General features: G+C 40.4%; 1 protein-coding gene across 1 annotated transcript in view; it reads left to right on the top strand.

The window, feature by feature from the left end:
- Window positions 1-20,996, top strand: part of ipo11 (importin 11) — a 125,473-nt gene that overhangs the window by 79,769 nt on the left and 24,708 nt on the right. Inside the window, exons 22-28 of the mRNA XM_079365452.1 lie at window positions 5,818-5,897; window positions 5,981-6,061; window positions 8,410-8,505; window positions 8,956-9,069; window positions 10,061-10,182; window positions 16,532-16,627; window positions 19,277-19,361. Of these exons, the coding sequence (XP_079221578.1) occupies window positions 5,818-5,897; window positions 5,981-6,061; window positions 8,410-8,505; window positions 8,956-9,069; window positions 10,061-10,182; window positions 16,532-16,627; window positions 19,277-19,361 (674 nt within the window). The remainder of the gene's footprint in view (window positions 1-5,817; window positions 5,898-5,980; window positions 6,062-8,409; window positions 8,506-8,955; window positions 9,070-10,060; window positions 10,183-16,531; window positions 16,628-19,276; window positions 19,362-20,996) is intronic.

The raw sequence follows: 20,996 nt of genomic DNA, 5'->3' as shown, positions 1-20,996 counted from the left end.
GAGGGTCAAACTTTGGATAGTTAACTGTTTTTAATGTACTGATTAGAGGGATTTTAATCAAAACAACCCTGTGATGTAATTGCATCAAGTAAAGTCAGATTTCTGATTTTATTTTTTTTTTATTTTTTCTCTCCCTTGGATGTTCCTGCTTTCTAATCATTACTGTCTCATGTATGAATGTCTGCCTTTAAAGTGGATTTTTCACACTCCACTGAATCTCTTGCAGAGCCTTTCTCACGTCTTTTAAGCCTGATCACTCTCCAAAAAATGCTCAAAGACTCTGGCACTTGAGCACAAGAGCTTTTCATCTTGCAGCAGCTGAAAATCCTGTTGGCCATGATGTTGACCATGTTTCAGCACCGAAGCCTTCTTGTACTTGAAACCTGTTTTTAAGAGTCCCTGAAGAAGACATATTTTGATGTCTCTCCTGAAGCTGCACTACTTTCCCCGTCTAAATTACAAGAATGAACCCCCACAAAAGTTAGTTTTTGAATGCATTTTTGCATTCAAATTACCTCTTTATCTCCATTAAGCCTCCAAACCAGGGCTTCACAGCAGATCAAACCTTTGTAGCTTGCTGGCTTCTGACAAACAGTTTGTCCAAAAGATTTTGGCACCACTGTGTTTGGCATCTCTGAATTCTCATCATCTCCCCGCAAACATCGCCAAATGAATCGCATACACTGTAAAGCAAAAATTGTGTTGGGAGATGACCAAAAATCTTGTCCCTAACAACACTGAGTCATTTTAGAAGCCTTTATCAAAGTCAGATGTAACGCTCATTCCTCTGTGAATGTTGATAACTGAAGCGAATTGTGCAGCATATGCCCAGGGCTGTGAAGGACTGACTAAACCTCAATCAGAGCTTTAGCAGCTGCTTTTATGACTATTTGATTATAGAGGATGATGGTGTGTGTGTTTGTCCTCGGTTGACCTTTCTTAGTTAAAACTTAATTGCTTTTATGATATTAAATTTTCGACTTTTCGACTTTTCCGATGTGACATTAGAATTCACCAGGGATTTTCAGTATTTTGTCTGAAGGCATTTTTATTTATTAAAACAATATCACTATTTGATATGTAGTCTGACCCATTTGTTTGAGTTATTAACAAAGCAATGGTGTTTTGGGGTTTATGTTTAAATGCTTTTCTCAAACAGCCAAATCCCCAATCCCTAAAAAGTTAGGAAGTTATGTAAAAAAATAAAAACAATTGAATTAAATTGAATTGAATGGGCCCTCTTTTGTCCGTTTTGCTTTAGTGTCACACTGAAGAAGCAAAGAAATGGCAATGGAGGTGAATTTATTTCCAATAACCAGATGCTGAATTATTCAAACAATGTGTTTGTATTCTTACGTGGGTTTATTTGCCAGCGTGAGGGGAGGGGATGATGAAAGTCTTATCAAGTCCAGGCCTTAGTGCTCTGAGCTGCCTGACCTACCTCCAGCCCAGAATAAGGATTCAATTCATTTTACCTTTTTTATACAACTACTTGTTCACCTCCCTCCTCTTGTATTGATATTCATACAAAACTCTCCGTAAGAGGATATTGCTACAGTCTGTGCACAGCTTATCTGCAAGGCAAGCAATGACAGTGGTGGTTGTGTGATGGAGGGCCGGAGATTTGAAAGCTGTCATAAGTGTGTATTTACCTCCTTTTTGCCATTTGGAATAAAAATAAGTGAAGCATGTGTAACTTCACTAGCAGATAAAAGATTAGGCAATTTGAGTGTTATAGTATCTTCTCACCCAGAATGTGATGGAAAGCTTTGACAACATATTAAAGGCACAGAGCAAATGAACCACAACTCCATGTTTGAATTAGAACCACGCTGACTTAAATCTGTACGGACAGAAGCTGTATTCATTCGATGGAGATCTGCACATTTCACTCATTTTTCAGTCACGATAGTTAAACATCTTAACAATCAATTAATAATTAATAAGCTGCTTATATTTTTCTCAGTTTGTGTTTTATTTAAACAATTATAGCAGCACAATAGTTACTGGTCTCTCAAACAGTAACCCTCTTATAACCTGTCAAATATTATTATTCATTGTTATTATTAGCATACACCAATTAATTATTTTTAATGATTGGTCCTTGAGGCGCACTTCAAGGGATGCAGTCCCTAAATTTTGACACATCGTGTCCACAAATACCAAAGTAACTTCATTCACTAAAACCAATGGTTGACATTTCCAGCTCCATAGGGATATTATGTGCTCCAACAAACCAACACCTTCCCCTTCCTAACAGTTTGTAAAAAGACCCCCTCGTGGCTAGAAGACAATATTGCAGTGCCTTCAGACATAACAAAGAACCATGCTCATTTATTCATCTGTCCTGCAGCATTGCAGTCCTGTCATCCGCACCCTGTCTGATGACTCTGTGTCCTTGTTCACCCACTGTTAAGCAATCTGTTGCCTTTACTTTAATCTTTGCAAAAAACTGCCTGTCCTAACCACAGGAAATCATTTGTAGTGGAGCTTTCATCTTTTCCCTCGTCTGTTTCTTAGTGATGTTCTCTACGTTCCAGTACCCATATTGCTTAAAATACCAGCGGGAACAGCAGGACAACTGCTTTACTACACAGTTGATGTCTTTGACCTTTTTGAACCATTACTCTTTGTTGTATTTCCTTATTGCTGTTTCTTTTTTTTTTTTTTTTTGTCTTTGCACACATCCTTGGAGTTTGTATGGTTTTAAAAGCCATCACTGTCTTTTTTTGTGATCTTTGCTCACATCTCTGCTCTTGCATATGTAAAGTGTAATTTTTGCTCCATGCTTCGTTTGTAGTGTTGAATATTCATGCAGCGTTATCTTCCGACTAAATGGGCCCCCGGAATACATTTAATACCTGCACAAAAAGCAGATGGCTGCATACATTATCTTCATTACTTCAGTGTGGTTGGCAGATGGCTGCAGAAAACACATTGCTTATATCAGCTTTAATATCACCTGTATGAACCACAAGGCCCAGACTGGACCTCCTTTAAAAACACCCGTACATACACCTTGCTTCGATAGTTTGATAAGGTTTTTTTTTTTTTACTCTGATTTGGAAAGTTTCTTCTAAACTTAAGCTTTGTGCAGAAACCCACTTTATTATGTATATGTAGCTGCATCCAGCTACTATCCCCACTGACAAGCTTCTGTTTTAAAGAATAACAAGAGCATGCCACAGAGAAATACATGTCTTCAAGTTTCTCCACTCTGATCCTGTATATGATCATGAGCATTTAAACCCATCTATTTCAGACCTGCTTCTAACAGGCTGCTTCTGTGTCTGTAGCTTTAAATGCAAATGAGCTGTGTCTAACCACACCCCTCTCTGGGAGGTCTTGGGTGGCTCTGACTTTCTAGCTCAATGTCTAATTGTTTTACATTAAGAAGGTCTGAACAAACTCCTAGCTGTGAGAGTGTCACCCATCTGGGGGAGGGGTCAGTTCCCTTTGTGATGTCAGAATGGGAAAATCTCTGGCCTGTTTGAGCACACAATTTCTTAAAAGTGGAGCAGGAAAGAGACACCTTTCTCATAATTGTGGGTTTGTAGAAAGGCTAAGGACACTTATTAGTGTTAGAGAAACACAGTAAAGTATTTTGCTTATGTGACCTTTTAAAGTATCTATTTTTTTCACAATCCCATTAAAAAAAAAGATTCCCCCAGGTACTTAAAAGTTTGACTTTTATGTATTATAGTCATGTTTATGATGAGTTTATGATATTGTTTATGTACAGCTGCTCTTTGTTTATCTCAAACTTTGTGAACTGTGCTGTTGCCTGACTTTCCAAAGACACTCTTTGGAAAGAAATTTTTAGTCTGTACGCATTTTCTCTCCAGGTTGAATTAAGGTTAAATAAAAAAGATAAATAAAAAGTTTGGAAACCTTCAGTTTTTCCAAGTTGAGGAAGTTGTGAGCTAACAAAAAGAGTCTGATTATTTTTCCTTTGTGGCTTTTGTTATTTATAAATAATAAATGGCTCAAAGAAGTAATAACTGAACTTTTTAATCATCTGGTAATCCCTGATATTTATCCCAAGGCTCCTTTGATGGGTCTTGACTTTATGTAAGGTCAACAACACCCTCTGACTTTACTTAACTCATAGGTATTCTGTGTTATAGTCTTTATTTATTTACCTGTCCTCTGGGTGAATGCACTGCTCTCATGAATTAGCTTCCTTGTCAACTTGAATGAAGTAAACATAAATTCTAGGTGTTAGTCAGCTACACTGTCAAGATGTATTACTTTCAAATATGAATGCAGATGTTCGACTTGGTGTATGAATAGGTGCTGTGCGGGTGCTTGTGTCAGCATGCAGGTGTCTGCTAGTGTTCAAGTTTCTGTCGGTCCAACTTTCCAAGGAACAATCTTTTCCTCTCTCATCGTTTGTGTTTGGATGTATGACTATTACTGAGGCCGTTCTGGCTGTTTTTTGTTACCATTACAGCTCATAGACTGTCAAACGTTTGAATTGAATCCCTCTGGATAAGGTATCCAACTATGTAACTTTATTGTCCATATTGTACATTCCCCAGATCTCATTCCTGGTAGGATCTCAATTGGAATGAGATCTGGGGTAATTGATGTGCGCAGGAGTCATTGTAGTTCTGGGCTCGAAATGTCCCTTAATAAACCCCTCAAACAGGAACTTCTTGGCGTGCCCATCTTGTTTTTTCTTTCCTTACCTGTTCGTGTTGTTTGGATTCAGCACCCACTGAGGGTTTTTAGGTATTTTTAGATTTAGTTTAGTTCTGACTCCATTCTATCATATCTAGAATTTACTTTTTCTGAACGTTGAGCTTTAATAGCTCCTCTGTTGAATTGAACCACACTGGCTATCCTTTGCTCCCCATGTGGATCGGTGGGTCTTTTTCCATCCATGACCCCGACCCCAGATTCCTTTTTTTTCTGGTCGTTTCTGACTACTGACTAGAGCCACAAGTGCTTCAGTTTTGAAGATGCTCTGACCCAATCGTCTAGCGTCACCATTTGATCTATGTCAGAGTCACTTAACCTTACCTTCATTCGTTTTCCTTCTTGCTCCTGACACATCAACTCTGAGGACAAAATGTTTACGTGGTTCCCAACACTCCCTAAAAAGTGTCATGGTAAAGAAATGATTCTAGTTATGCACTTCACTCATCAGTGTTCATAAAGTCATGGCTGATGAGCGTATATGTTTGACATCAAAACTTCTTTCAGTTATGGGTGGCAGCTCCAACCCTTTTTTTTTTTTTTTTTTTTGATAAAGCTTTACTTCTGCGGGGTTTTTTTAAAAGCAGCTGTCGCTACCATTTAAGTCTGTTTCTGAATAAAAATATAAATCAGGCTCCACCCCAGTTGTCCAGTAAACTTATCCCCTCATCTTGGAGAACAAAATGAAAAGCCCAACTTTTCTCCTGTATGTTTTTCGGTGATTTCTCATATGTGTAAGCTTTATTTTCTTCTGCACTATTATTAAAGATCAATGGATATAGAGCAGCTGATATAAATACCCCTGCTCCCCAAAGGCTTTCTTTCTCCTTTATCTGTTGTTTTTCATACCGCTATGAGTCACACAGAATTCATTTAAAGATATGTTTCTTAATCTCTGTCCGCCCCTCTGTAAGCTCAGTACATTTTGCACGTGTTTAATAATTACTCCTGGTGAACAAATCCAGTAAAACCATTAATCTAGTATGCAATCCATTCATCAATGAAATGCATTTCTATTCCCTCTTAGCCATCTTTTCTTTCCCAACCTCCCCTACACTCATCAATTTGACTCTTTCTCCACTTTAATATAGTGCAACATGTGACGTTCTGTTTCAGAGACGAGCTCGGAGAACCTACGCACCTGCTTCCAGATCGTCAACGCCTATATTTACCTGTCTGCTACCGAGTTCCTGCAGGTGAGGCACGCACGTAGAGACACTGAAGCTGACAAAATCAGCACACTTTGAAAGCTTCCCTTAATGTCTTTATTCCCCCACAGAACTATGCAGAGTCCTTGTGTCGATGTTTCTGTGAACTACTGAAAGACATCACGAATGAAGGACAGGTCCAAGTGCTCAAGGTACTGACACCGTCTCCTCGTCACACACAGAACTAACTAACTTCTGTTTACTCTCTGCCTCTGTTTCCTCATGGGATGATTCTTCCAACCCACCTCCTTTATGTTCCAACACAATGTATGTTTGCTTTGTTAGTGCGACTCTGTGATTCACAGGTGAATTCGAGGTAACAATAAAATGCTATATGCACACACACAGACAGAACAATACAGTGCTGGATGTGCATTGAGAGCAGGCTATAGTACCACACCAGTCTCGTTTCTCTCACTATGAATATTTCCTTCTTAACAACAACCTGTTCTTCAACTCAGTCCTGACACCTACCTTTGTCTTTCCCTTTTATCTTTACCTGCAAACATCAAAATAAAGCCTTCTGGATGGAGGGTAACAGGGATGTACACACACAAAAATTTATTGTAAATAACGTTATCACAGCAAAAGCTGAACACAAGGCACACAAGAATAAAACAGTCACACATATACATCCATACACACACACACACACACACACACACACACACACACACAATGAAACAACAATCACAACAATAATACCAGCAGTAATAATAACAGTTACTGCTTTAAGTCAGGCCCCTTAAGTCGGTACCTACCTTCCTGTTTTCTCCCTCAAAAAAGGTACTGCAAAAGGTTGAACTACTTGCCGGCTGGACTTCCTGTTTTTCAAATAGCTAAGATAGGATGAGATGAGATATACTTTCATGTCACTGTATGAAATGTGTCTTGCTTCCGTCAGCATCATGATCATACTTTAACAATAGGTCACATGACAGCAGTCCATTCTCCTTTAATACTTAGGGGGATATTAAACCAGAGTACACTTGCTGCCACAGTCTGATTAATTTGATCAGTGTGTGAACACAAACCGTACCGCTTGAAGAAGTAGTCTCAGGCCCGATTCATGTGCACTCAGATGGAGATATGAACACAACCGTGCTCCAATAAGGAAGTGGTCCACTCTATGATTTAAGTCTAAACATCTACTGTCGTTTTAAAAAAAAAAAATCTTATTTGCTCAGCACGGGCCGACTCGTCCCCCTGAGCTGCACGATACCCGTGGAAATAAGAAACGGGTCGTTGCTGGTGTCTCACAATTACCATAAAAATCCAGTTGGTAGGATGGTCTCAGTCTGTGAGTGGTTACCAGGGTTGCTTCTTGTACCTCTTGATTAGACAGCCAACTTTGTGCATACGGCCCCCTGCTGTATCGGATGGTGTACATATACAAGTGCACTCGGGTAATCGTAAGAAACAATCGTGGCTAAAGTGAAAATTCCCTTAAACACGTTCTGACAGCAGCGCCGTATTGACATATTTCAGCCCACCTTACATCACCGGTTAATCACCATCTCAATTTTGTTTGTGGTGGTTCATCCTGGTCTAGAGGAACACTGACTAGCACAGCACTCTCAGTTTGTATGTCCGTGTGCGACTGAAACTAGACTACAACTACCACTTTGCACTGCTTTGAGGGGTTTTCAGTATGCTGAGTGGCAAAAGAAAAAAACAGAGCTTTAGCTTAAGAAAGCATTAAAGCACATCTGGCTCCTGCTAATCCTTTGTTCTGAGGAGAGGAGAGCCGGCAGACAATAAAGCTGTCAACCCACACGGCGTCACGCAGCAGCTCACTGCACGTAAGTACCCGGAGAACAGAGGGTTTAGAGTAATCAGGGAAAAGTTCACATGCTTCACCGCACCTCACTGTCTCCCTGCCTCTGCTTGTGGTCACTGACCTTTGAGTTAAATCTTCTCATTTGAGGCTTTAATTTGTTAAAATGTCATTAGCAATGTTGCAGTTTGACTTCGCACTGCTGCTGTGTTCGAGATTCATGGTGTAGAGACCTAATGGTTTCTCAACTGGTGGTTCAGGACCCAGAGGTGGGTCGCGGTGCTGTTTTTCGTGGGTCACAAATCTGTGCCTCCAAAAACGTTTTAGACGTTTTTGTTCAGTTTCTTGCTCCTGTCACATGTTTGGTCGCCACTAAGGTTCCAAACTGCACAATATGTCAGTCAATAAATTGGATTGGTTAAAAAATAATTGCGTCGCAATTTTTCCCAGAGGAGGTGGTGTAGGGTGATCAGGGGAAACCTAAAGAGTATAAAATGATACTTCAAGGATTTGCCCTCAGTCCATTCAGACAGTGTTCTACCCTAGTACACTAAAATATCAACCCCCCCCCCCCCCCCCCTCGCCCTCACACTTTATTCTGCTCTTACATCATTCTGTATCACACCCTTTCTGCCATTTTCTTCTGAGTTCTGCTTTCCTGTTCCCCTGTTTATCCTCGTCGCTCTACGGTCCCTCATCCTTCCTCTCCGTCTGTCTCGGCAGGTGGTGGAGATAGCTTTAAAGGTTAGCCCCATACTGGGAGCCCACATGTTCCAGCCCCTGCTGCCAGCTGTCTTCAGAGGAATCGTGGACGGTGAGGTGAGTTTTACCTTCACGCCGGGGTTATGTTAAAAAGAAAAAGAAAAGAAAAAATGAAGACAGGCATGTCACATCACCTGCTGTGCATTACACTCTGTCTTTTAACATTTTTTATCAAATGATTGTAAATGTAACCTCACAAAACCTTAAGATATCCAGTTAATACGAGAATTTCCTGCAGCTCTTTCACTTTGTCCTCTTCTGTCAAGTACAAATGAACCCTTACAACGATTATGGTGACATTTTCATATAAATGATCTCTTACAAAGGTTTAAACTGCTGCCTTTCAAGGATTCTGCTGTGTCAGTGTGTCCATCTCCTTTATCCTCATCATGCTCAATGACCTTTGCAAAGCATTGGTGTGCAGCATGATGGTGTGCTCACTCCCTGCGTGTGTGTGTGTTTGTGTGTGTGTGTGTGTGTGTGTGTGTGTGTGTGTGTGTTGAACAGAGATATCCCGTGGTGATGTCCACCTACCTGGGAATCATCGGCCGCGTCCTGCTGCAGAACTCCAGTTTCTTCTCCTCTCTGCTCACTCAAATGGCCTCTGAGTGCAGCCAGAAGGTGAGGCTCCGAGGCCGTCCTTCATTTCTGTCTAATCAGCACAAGTCTCTTTGAATATATATGAAAGACATAACTGCAAAGGACCTGTTTAAAATGGCATCAAATGTAATGAGCCAAGGAAACGGAAAGAGTTTTTTCTCTCAGCCCCAGAGTTCAGAGATCTGTCCTTAACTTTGAAACTCTGACACTGTTGTCATTTTCCAAAAGGAAAATAGATTCTGCTTTCTTTCAACCTTGCCTGCACTAATCTTGATCCATGACTCGATGTCATCTCTCCATCAATTCACACTCTTCTCTTTGTGAAAGAAGACAATTTAGGAAGAACAAGCGGGGAAGGTCAGTTCAGCGACTTTATCAGATACTGACACATTTTTATACATTTAAAGCTCCTGTTGGGACGCCCGTGGCGGAGTAGTTAGGGCGAAGACTTTACTCCTTGATGTGGCGGGCTCGACTTCAAGTCCCGCCTGTGGCTCCTTTCCCACATGTCATTCACCACTCTCTCTGTCCCTTATTACAATGAAGAGTGAGAAACGTTCAGGTTGTTTTGATTTTGGCGCCCCCTGTGGACAAGGCGGTACCTCTTATCTCTTGGCTGAATATGTCCTGTGTATGTTTGTGTTGAATCTTCTCATTAGATATCTAATGCTGCTTCATTTTAAGAGTCAAATATAGCACTCATTTTGAACGTTTGTTCACCATTAAAACTAATTTTATTGAAATAGTCAGTGTTTATACTGATGATCTCTTTTTATATATAGTTCATCAATGGCCATCGATATTAATTTCAGTAAGTTTTAAAATCAATCAGAATGTCTCACAGGAGATTTAAGTCAAATGTATCAGTACACTTTATTTTTACTCTTACTTGACCTCTTTCTCATTTCTGTTCAGTTTTTTGTCTCCCTTTTTTACTCCTTCATGTTCACCCTTCTTCTCTCTCCTCCCTCTCGTCCGTCTCTCTGCGTTCATCCCTGTCCCTCGCCATCAGTTGGACCAGTTGTTAGGCAGTGTGATAGAGATGTGGGTGGACCGCATGGACAACATCACTCAGCCTGAAAGGAGAAAGCTGTCATCGCTCGCTCTGCTTTCCCTCCTACCATCTGACAACAGGTGAGAGACGTCTGTCAGTCATTCTTTGTGCAGATGGGGTTTGGAGCTGGTGAGAGGGGGGTAGCATTCTCCCTGCTAGCATACAATAGCTCACTAAAGTGCAAAGAAGGCAAAAGTTAAGAGTAAGTAATCAGCCTGGTGGACTTTAGCTGGGGGTGTTATCTGTCTCTGGCAGATCGTATAAGGATAACAGATTAACAGCTTTACCAGTGATGCACTCACTATATGGAAGCCAGTAATATGCCTGTCGTCTTCTTCCTTTATCTTCCTGTCAAAATTTTTCATTGCTAATGTAATTTTATGCATTTTACCCTCATTATTGTAATATGTCACGCCACATGGTGACACGGTGAGTGGGAAATCTCTTCAGAGCTTGAGGCGCTCGGGAAATCTTCATGGGAGTGGCTCTCTCTGCTACTCTACCCCCAACCCCGAAGAAAACAAACGGTAGTCAAGACGACCAGGCGAAACCAACCTGTGGAAGAGAATATGTTATAGATGAAAAGTCCAAGTATAATTTATTTATTTATTTATTTTAATCACTGCTGCACATACGGCAACAGTACGGCAGCTTTCAGAAGCAGTTTGTACTTTCTTATGAAGCAGTCTTTGACGCAACGTCCAGTGTTTCCATGGCAACGATAAACCATGTCATGTTTGTCAGGGCCGACACTATGCAACTATAATATAACATACAGTATTTCTCTGGTTTTGATAGATGTTGGAGATATTTGAGATAATGTAAGTACTAAATAAAAACATAAAAGATAGGTTCAGTCAAGTTTTAATGAAATTAAATACTTAAGTGTGAAACTTCTACATATTGTACGTTTTACTTTGAATCTGCTTGGAGAAGGAAACACGATATGTTATAGGAACTCTTCTATCTTCTTGGTTCATGCAAGTAAGAGATGAGCAAGTTGAGACAAAAATCAGTGCTCTAACATGGTTAGGAGCGGACTATCTGTTTATTTAACTTAATAGATCACATGAACAAACATAATCCAACATATTAAAAGATGCTCTAACTATCTTTTTAAAGTTATGATGCTGTTTTCAAAAGATGAATTTAACAGGTGCAAAGAAGACTCTGTACCAAACTTAAAAAAGAAAACGATGTTCTTAACTTTCCATCAAACAAGTTTCCTCGTGTCCTTTTTTGAAGCGAACTAATCTTGAAGTGGTTCAAAAGAGTCACCGTAGGGTTTAATAATAAACTTTTCTGTGATGTCCCAAATCACAGTACAGCGGTGCATAATTTTATCAAGATTTCCGAAAGCTCAGTTCTTGCTACCAAGACGGGGTTATTATAGATATGGACAGGCATGAAATCCTTTGTTAGGCCCTCAGCTCCAACAGCAAATGAATACGACAGGCGTGCCTGCTTAAATCAAGTCTCTCATGTACAAATGCTTCATGGATTCAGAGAGGATCTGATTACAATCACATGTTGTGTTTTGTGTTTCGGCTATTTGAAGTTCAAGTTTCTTCCTTTAAGATCACTTGTTACTGACTAATGAACCTCAATCTTATTGTCATAATGACCAATACAAATATATGGTGAAAATACTTTTTTCAACCCAAAAAAAGCGAAACAAAATATTTTGCGCACAATTATAATCATTGTAACTATTAGGCTGTACATTGTTGCAGTGGTTTACGCTGTTGCCTCACAGTATGGTGGTCCCTGGTTCGACTCCCAGTTGGAAAGGACCTTATTGTGTGGAGTTTGCATGTTGTCCCTGGGCATGTGTGGGTTGACTTTGGCTGCTCCAGCTTCCTCCCTCAGTCCAAAGTCATGCTCTTCAGGTTAATTGGTGTCTCTTTTAGTTGACTGTAGGTGTGAATGTGAATGTGGGACTGTATCCATGACCATTCAAAAATACTACCAGGTTTCTGACGATACAAAGCTTAATGCAAATGAGTGCAGCAACCTGGGTGTCTGTTAGAAAACAAAGCCCTTTTCTATGAGATATTACAAAAGACAGTTTTAAATCCTACAGAAAAATGCACAACTGGGAATTTTCCTTGAGGCATGAAACTAAAAGGCTCTGCTAGCTGGCTGTGAAAAAGCTGCAGGCATGTGATACAAAGAGGAGTATTCACTTCGACTTTTCTCGACACTCAGCGTTGGATGAAGAGTTTCACTCTGGTGGACCAGCTAAGAATGTCACAGAAGAGAGATGGAGCGTCTTTTCTACACATGCAGCCTGTTGAACCAGCCGACTGTAAACTCTCCATGATTAAATAAAAGAAGTCACAGCACGGGGGAGTACAGTAATACAACTCTTAGTAACAAATAAAGAGTAATGCTTGCCTCTAGGGTCATTATAAACCATGAAATATAAAAAATGAATGCTCACTGATGGTTAAACAGCACTTTTTTTTTTTAAATTGCACAAAATCTTTTTTTTATTTTTTTATTACTTCTTGCCATTTTTCCGACATAGTAATCCACCTGAGACCTGATTTGTTTGCCTGGCATTTCAGCACTGGTCTGGCTTACTGTGATGTGCCACCCAGCCAAGAGGCTTACGCTCGCCAGAAAACTAATTCACTTTTAATTTAATGATGAGAACAAATACCAATACAGCAAGTGGTGTGACACTCGTGGTTTCCCAGGTGCTGGTAAATTACTTTTTTGTTTTCCTTCAATTTCCAGATCTACTTTAAAACTGTGGTGAATGATCTTTATCTTGTTTTTTTGTTAGTCGTGACTTTCAATTCAAACTAGTTTGGTTATTGATCATCATGCAGACAATTTCAGTAGCTTAGTGACTCAAACTAATTGTTGAATAACTGTGGTTTATTTTAAAATGTTCGAGAAACATACAACTGGTACAACTTCCTGCTGCAGTGTGTCTGGTTTGTTTGAGTAGTGGAGTCATAATTTGTCCAAGACTGGTTGTTGCTTGAAAGCTTGTCATATTGCAAAATATTCAATAGGTGTTGCTAAGTTAAAAGAAACAAAAAAAATTCTACAATTCTTCTAATTGTACATTTACTTTCTTTTGCACATCTTGGTCAGATCAGCCTTGTATCCCATTGACATCTTACTGACTAACTAATGAGACTTTTATATATATATATATATATATATATATATATATATATTTGGGACTTTAAATTATTTAACAAGGCTTTTATTCTTTGTTTCTTTTTCCCCAGTTCATTGCCTCACCTTACTCCTATTTCAACCGGTATGAATCTAAGGAGATGGGAAAGATGACTTGGGAGATGACTTTGATATGATTTTTCAAACGCCTGCTCTGGAGCTGGATATGTAGACATTAACACGATAATCCATTAACGACTCTCTCAGTTTTACAAGTCTCATCACTGTTTTATTCATCTCACTTTTTTAAGCCAGGTGAAGGGATTTAGTTAGCATGTCCACCAAAGTCCACTGGTGTTGAGAAATGAAGATAAAGTGGAAGTCCAAATCGGGCAGTTTGTTGAGTCTGCAGGTCACATACAAACCCCATTCAAAAAAGACATTTTTTACAGCAGAAATGAACCTGTTGACAACCTGGTACAAATCTGTCTGCATGAAGGTTAACGTCTTTCGTGAGAAGTGAGAACCATGACACACAGACAGAGGGGCAGAGGAGATTCACAGCCCAAAGGCGGTTGTGGTTAGTGTCTTCAAAGTGACCGAGTGTTTTCTGGGACATTTAGGAGTTCCTTGACTGTCCAGCTTGTCCTTCGATAAATTAAACTCCTTACTTAATGAAACTTTAGTGCAATCTAAGCGCTTGAATCTCAGCGTTAGTATTTAGCATGCACAGCCAGGAGGTCATTTTCACAGACCACTGCTTCAGTCCTCAGAACCTCTTGCTCAGCCCTTTTTGCAGTACCAGTTCATCATCACTGACAGTTAGCTTTTCCATGGCAGAGCTTGTGTTAAGAAATGTCAATAGTACTCTGCAAGGACAAGGAGCTTAGCAAATCATTATGCACATTATGCACTCGTGTTGCCTGAAGCTGCTTTGCTCACCTTTCATCTAATCATGATAATACGAGCGTCTTCTCAAAGTTTGTACATAATGTTCAGACTCATCAAACTTTCTGCTCGCATCGATCCTCTACTTGTCACGCTTCAAAAGTTTTTATTACTTTTTAATTCACACATTGGATCAACAATGTATACTAATTGGGTTTTCTCTAACACACAGGTCAGAACTAAACCTTATCACACATCTTCTAAATATGAAGATAATTCTTCACTTTTCTTTACTCTGATGTGTTTGTCAAAATGATAAATCCTTTATCTGCAGCACTTGTAAACACGAAAAAACTTCGACCAATCTCTGCACTCAGTAAAAGTTTCATGAACCAATCATGCCTCCCCGTCTCCCCGCTCATTTTCTAACCCATGCATGCACGAGCCCACACTCTTCTGGACCAATGGCGTTAGTGCATGTAAGTGAGGGGCGCGGCATGAGAGGGAGCACAGAGGGGAAATGTAACTACCCTGCCTTTAACTCTTGAGCTCCCTATTAAGTTTGTAGCTTTGTGTTGAAATGCATCAAGTCTGGAATCAATTTGCTGTGCTAACGGGGAGAGCAGGATGAAGGAAGTTTTCCTCCTCTTTAACTCCCGGGTTAGTCATGCCCTCACTGCTTATTACCAGCGAAGGACTCGGGCTATTAAAGCTCTACTCTAATGATCCAAAATCAATGACGCTCAGCAGCATCAAATGTAATCAGTGATGCTTATTTCAAATCCATTTGCAAAAGCTCAACTGGAAGAAATCAAATGTAACCTTTGAAAAAAAGGTATAGCCTGGACAAGGACGTTTCTTTTTGACCCTGTGTGCCACACTACTTTTTAAAGCACAGATAGCTGTTACCCAGCTAAAAAAAAAGTACTAGTCTATTTTCGATTGACAAGCTAAACAAGGGGCCAAATCTAATTTACCAGTGTGCTGTCCTTTCTCTCTTTTTTCTTCTTTTTTAATGGAGTGAGTGCGACACAGGGACAGTTAGTTTAGATGATGACATTATTGCTGTGGCTTGTTTGTCTTTGCCCACAGCACTTCAGCGTTCAGATCCTGTTTCCACTTTCATTGATTTGAATGGCAGGCACAGAGCTGAGGCATTAGTCTGCCATGGGAGAGTAATCACTGCAGATGTGTCGGGCTGGATGGAATTACAACTGATGATTAAACATCTTTAATAATACAATCCAGGCAGTGCTTTGAATGCCAATCTGGCACTACTATTGGTCAATCTGGGACCATTGTTTCTCTCTCAGGTAACATCAATTCCCCTGGAAAAGTTTCACTTTTTCTTTAAATCCCATCAAAATATAGCATTTAAATGTACTTTTTTGTATCTCTAGCCTCTTATACACATACTCATGTATACACATGATACACATATAGCAACTCATATTTAACTTTATACATTTGGTCGCAGCTGGATAAGTTGGAAAATAGGATTATGGTGCACATTCATATGCCGGCCGGATGTATATTTTTCACTTTTGCTGCAGCTCAGCTCTCACATCCTTCTACTCCCGGTGGCATTAGAGACACTGAGAGCCTATGCCTGAGAAGCACAGAAGTAAGAGAGGGGTCTATATAAACTGGCTGAGTTTGTATCTGTCATGCACAGATTCTCCATTTCTTGCCAGACTTCATGCTCAGTGAACTTTCTGCCGCATTGCCTGGGGTCCACCTAGCCCAGTACTTGAACTGACAGAGCCTTTGATGCATCAGTGCCCCCACACTCGCACTCCTTGTGTCTTTGTATTCTTTTCCCTCGCTGCTTTTCATTCCTTTTGAAAAAGGGAAAAGTCACTTTTTTTTCCTTTTCTTTTTTTTGCGTTGCTTTCTAGGAATGGTGATGGTGGGAATTATTCATCAATGACTTGTGATGGTCTCCGAGCCTGGCTGGTGTGTTATGTGAGCCACCAAATGTTTAAGATCTGAGCTTCTGCAAGCCAGCTAGCTCGGGAATCAGGGACACAATAAAAAAACAAAGTTTGAGATACTCTGGATCAATAAAGCAATAAAGGATTAGAACACTAATGTGAGTGCGTCCTTCCTTTCCCTCACTTTCTGTTTTTGAGTCTTTGTTCTACTGAAATGTTTGGAAATGTGTTTCCTTCCAAAACTTAAATGGTCTTATTCATACAAAACCTCTTCCTGTGTGTTTTTGTCAAACTCTTCATCACTTCCAGTTTTGTCCAGGATTGAACCTGGACTGCTGGAACAAGACCCATTTCCTCATATCCCTCTCTCTGTCTCATTTAAACACACAGAGAAACACCTGTTGAATTCATTATCTGATGAGTAATGAGCCTCTTCTGTTTTTGTTTGTTTGTTTGTTTGTTTTTTTATCAGTGTGATCCAGGACAAATTTTGTGGCATCATCAACATTTGTGTGGAAGCGCTGCATGATGTGATGACAGAAGATCCCGAAACAGGAACCTTCAAAGAGTAAGTGTGCACGTTTATGTCAAACTGAAAGAAAAGGGAAAACTGCTCAAATTAAAAGTTTAAATAGTTATGATTTTCAGCTCGAACCTTCATGTTTTTGTTTGTTTTTTTTTTGTTTGTTTTTTTTATCTCAGGTTTCAGAAGCTTCTAATTTTGACAAAGCTGGTGTGTGATGAATGTAGACAGCTGAACTGTTTGTTTGGAAAGCTCTTGAAGCAGAGCAATTGCAGATGTTCTGCTGAAGTCACAATTTATCAAAAAGCACCCTCTGAAGAAAGTTTGAAGATCCCTCATATTAAAGCAATCCCTTACTCTCAGATCATGACAGTGTGCTGAAGGAGGCAGAGTGGGAGTGTCGGACAGGACACATTTCTCTGGAAAAATAATGGGCCTGTGAAATGTCCCAGAAAACACTCGGTCACTTTGACGGCAGACACTAACCACAGCCCCCCTTTGGGCTGTGAATCTCCTCTGCCCCATTACTCGGCCCTCCGCCCCTCTGTCTCTGTGTCGTGGTTCTCATTTCTCACAAGATGTTAACCTACATGCAGACACCTTTTTCACTGCTGTCAGAAATGCTCACCGTCATCCTCAGAGGTGCCTGGGTGACCTGAATTGAAAAGCATGATAGAGTAAATGTCTCTTTACAACTGATGGGCTGATTTGTGTCCCTGTTAATTTTTTTGAGGGGGGGGGGGGGTGTTTATGGAAGCATATGTCCTCTGAGTCATTGTTTGTTAAGGTAATCAGGCGAGACAGAGAACAGCAGGTATTGTTATAGAGCTGCTTGTATTTAAGAGTGACATTAGGATTCAAAGAAACAGACTTCCCCTTTTGTCCTTCGGTCGTCTCAAGTGTTTTGGAATTGAATTGAAGAGAGACAATTAGGTGGTGAAAAAAAATTCTTTTAACGTTATTTCATCTGGGTGTCGGAGAAACTTGTTGCAAACACTAAGACTAAGACTTCTATTTAATACTCAATAGGTATTGCACGTTATTGTTGTCACATTATTAACGTCTTATTAAGGAGTTCTTATTTTCTCTCTTCTGTTAAACTCGGCCAAACTAAAACATCAGTATTTGAAAACTGAAGCAAAAGAGTTACAGAAAAGTTTAGAGGTGAGCTGCAGAAGTCCGGAGGAAGTTATCGCAGTTTGTTTTCATTCATTTCAAAAGTGCAGTAAATCAACTACAATTTGGTAAACCAATGTTATTAATTTGTTCGCAAACACTTTGTTAAATACACATTAAGGTTTTTAAAATCTTGATATTTTGGTTCCAATGTCTTTAAAAAAACATTCTCTGTTATTTTAGCACGCTATTGGTGGTATTGAAGGTTTCATAGCTTTCAAATAAACAAACCACAGATAATGACTCAGAGAGAGAGAGAGAGAGAGAGATTCACTGGTCATCAAAAGCACTGACCTTTCTCCAGGTATTTTGACATCTCGTGTAAAGTTGGGCTGATTTCTCCGACAGACAGATCAGTGGAGGAGACACTGTCTGAACTGCACAAATAGCTTACTATCATTTTGATACAGAAACATTGCTGATGTATTCGTGTAATTCAGACAAATGTGTTGGAGGTTTTTCTTTTTTCAAAGGTTTATTTTTGCATCTTTTATGCCCTTATTTAGAAAAAGGACAGAGAGAGAGGGGAGACACACAGACCTGCAGGAAAGGAGCCACAGGTCGGATTTGAAACCCGAGCTTGAGCTTGTCCTCCATACATGGGATGCGCGCATTATGACTACTGACTACTACGACAGCATGTAGCAGTTTGCATCCAAATGTTTGTTATGAAATAAAAGAAATTTGCACTATACACCATTCTATTCCCAAAAGCCCCCAAAATAAATCTTCGAAAAACAAGGGGGGAAAAAAACAGAACAAGAAATTGCCTGATAGGATTTTAAAAAAACAACAAAAAACATGTAGTGGCTCCCATTTGATTTTTACTCGCAGCACATCAAAGTTTAATGTGAAAAGTCTAACACACATCTATCAACTACAGAGCAACACTGGCTTTCATCTGAGTCCTGTTTGTGTCCGGCTGATGAATTAGAGTCCAACATTCACTCTCTCTTTGCTCTCCTTCTGGTCACCGACTCCTGAGGGAAATATGCAGCTCTTTGCTGCCAAGTGCTCCACTATGTTCAACAGCTAGTCGCTGAATGTGACTGTGTGTTGTTTGATGTTCCTCCTCTGCGAACAGCTGCCTGCTGCCGCTGAAAACATTGATATCGGATCAGTGAGAATAATCCAGACCAGTATTTTCTGAAACACCTGCATACACGGTGTTTGTGAAGTTAGAACGCTAGTTCATATGTCGTCGGATAAAATTGTCAAAATGTCACCTCAGAGACTTCTACCACTTTGAATCATCTCACAGTGAAGAGTGAAAAGGACAAACAGACGACCACACACAGACTTTGGACTGAGCACAAAGCTTGTTTGTGTCATTCTGTCAGTATGCAGATGAACTCGTATGAAAAGCAGACAAAGCTCTGTCCCTGAGTGCCAGAGGCTTCATCCCTTTTTCTCTGTTTCTCTGTGTGCGCGCTCATGCTACCTGCTCTGGAATCGCCTCCTACTGAGCAGGTTTATGTGCGCTTAGTAATATTGAGTTGGATATTATTGTGTTTGCAGCTGCATGCTGATGAGCCATTTTGAGGAGCCCAAGCTGAGTGATGATGAGGAGCCACCGACTGAGCAGGACAAGAGGAAGAAGCTGGTCAGTCAACGCACACACACACACACACACACACACACACACACACACACACACACACACACACATTCATACACTCCCAGTAAAGAGCAACATTTACAAAGCCCTTTTTTTTATTTCGATGATACAACACTGCAGCAGTAGTGTAATACTCCCTGTTCATTTGGCTTTAGGCCCTTTTTTTTTGTGGTTTTCTTCATGTTACACTGGTCCTCGTTATGCAGAATAAAACAGACAAGAAAGTCAGAACCTATTCGTGTGTAACCACGACAATAACGTTGCTCCACTTCACACTGATGGAGCAAACGACTTTTAACACTTGCTCGTCACGTGCGCATTCACAGAGCTTCTCGGCTTCAGCAGCAGCTGCTCGAGCTTTTAATGCACCCAATCACATCATCGCTCTAAGTGCAGCCGATGGACGCACGCATGTGTTATAGGTAGCCTGCACGGTGGAGTCACTTTAGGTAAGAATGGATGTTGCTGAGTACCTCTAACTGGCCCCTAGGTGGTGTAAAGCAATCGAACGGTACGGCGATGCATAAATGCATGAGCATGCATTCTGTATGAGGATGAACTCCTCTGCTCCTCTCCGTCACGCTGTGGAAGCTCAACAGTCTTAACACTACTTCACAATGTGAGAGTATTTACTTGTGGTGTTGAGTCAATGGACTTTATATACAAATGAAATGTTATTTGTGCTTGAAAGTGAAAGTACATCTGTATTTATATTCTAATATGACTTCCTGTCTGTGTTTGAGTACGTGTGCTTTGCTGGGTGATTTCCCAGTGCACTTATCACCTCCGTGCAGACCCTGACGTTTTGCTTCGGGGAATAGAGGAGTGCTGACTTCAAGTCACACCTCTCTGCTGCTTAATGTGTGTGTGGGTGTGTGTGCGCGCTTGGAGACGTGCTTGTCTGCTTGTATATGTGTAAAGGGGAGTGCCCACGTAACTTTGAGGAGAAAGTTAATGAGGGCTGTGGCTGACTCCAGTTTGGCTTCTCTCTTGGATTTCAAAGTATTTTATGTGTATAAATGAGAGTGTGTTTGCTGCCTTAAATAGATGATAAGAGACGCAGGGATTTGTTTGCCGCTGAGACAGTGCTGACAACTTTGCACGACCGTGATGAATCAATCGATAGAAGTTGAATGTTTGCGCTGATCCGGCGAGTTCATGTAACTTTTATTAAGCCAATTTCAATCAGAAAGACAGAAGGCCTCGCTGTGACAGCCGACACCTGGGACGTGAAATGTCACCTCTCCGGGAGAAGCTTTAATGAGAGGCGAAGGTGAAGCAATAACAATGGATATTATTTGGAGCTAAAGCCCTATCAGTATTGGATTTTTGAGACGGATTCTGATGGAGATCATTCGACTTGTGCTGAGAATATAGAAAACTTCTGAGCATACTCCACGAACAATCTGGTGACCTGTAATTGACCATTAACCACATTAATAACCGTATTGTCGGCTGCTCTATACACTGATTTTAGACGCATATTCCTCGAGGATACAGTCAGACTCATACTGATACGTTGTGCCCTCATCATCCTCGGCTCATAATATTGGCAGACTGACATATTAGGTTGGATTTAGTCAAAGCTGCTGTTGAAACCAAAGCCCTATATAAGGACCG

This window comes from Symphodus melops (assembly GCF_947650265.1).
Source record: "Symphodus melops genome assembly, chromosome: 1".
NCBI classification, from domain to species: domain Eukaryota; kingdom Metazoa; phylum Chordata; class Actinopteri; order Labriformes; family Labridae; genus Symphodus; species Symphodus melops.
This window is presented reverse-complemented; position numbering and strand designations above follow the sequence as displayed.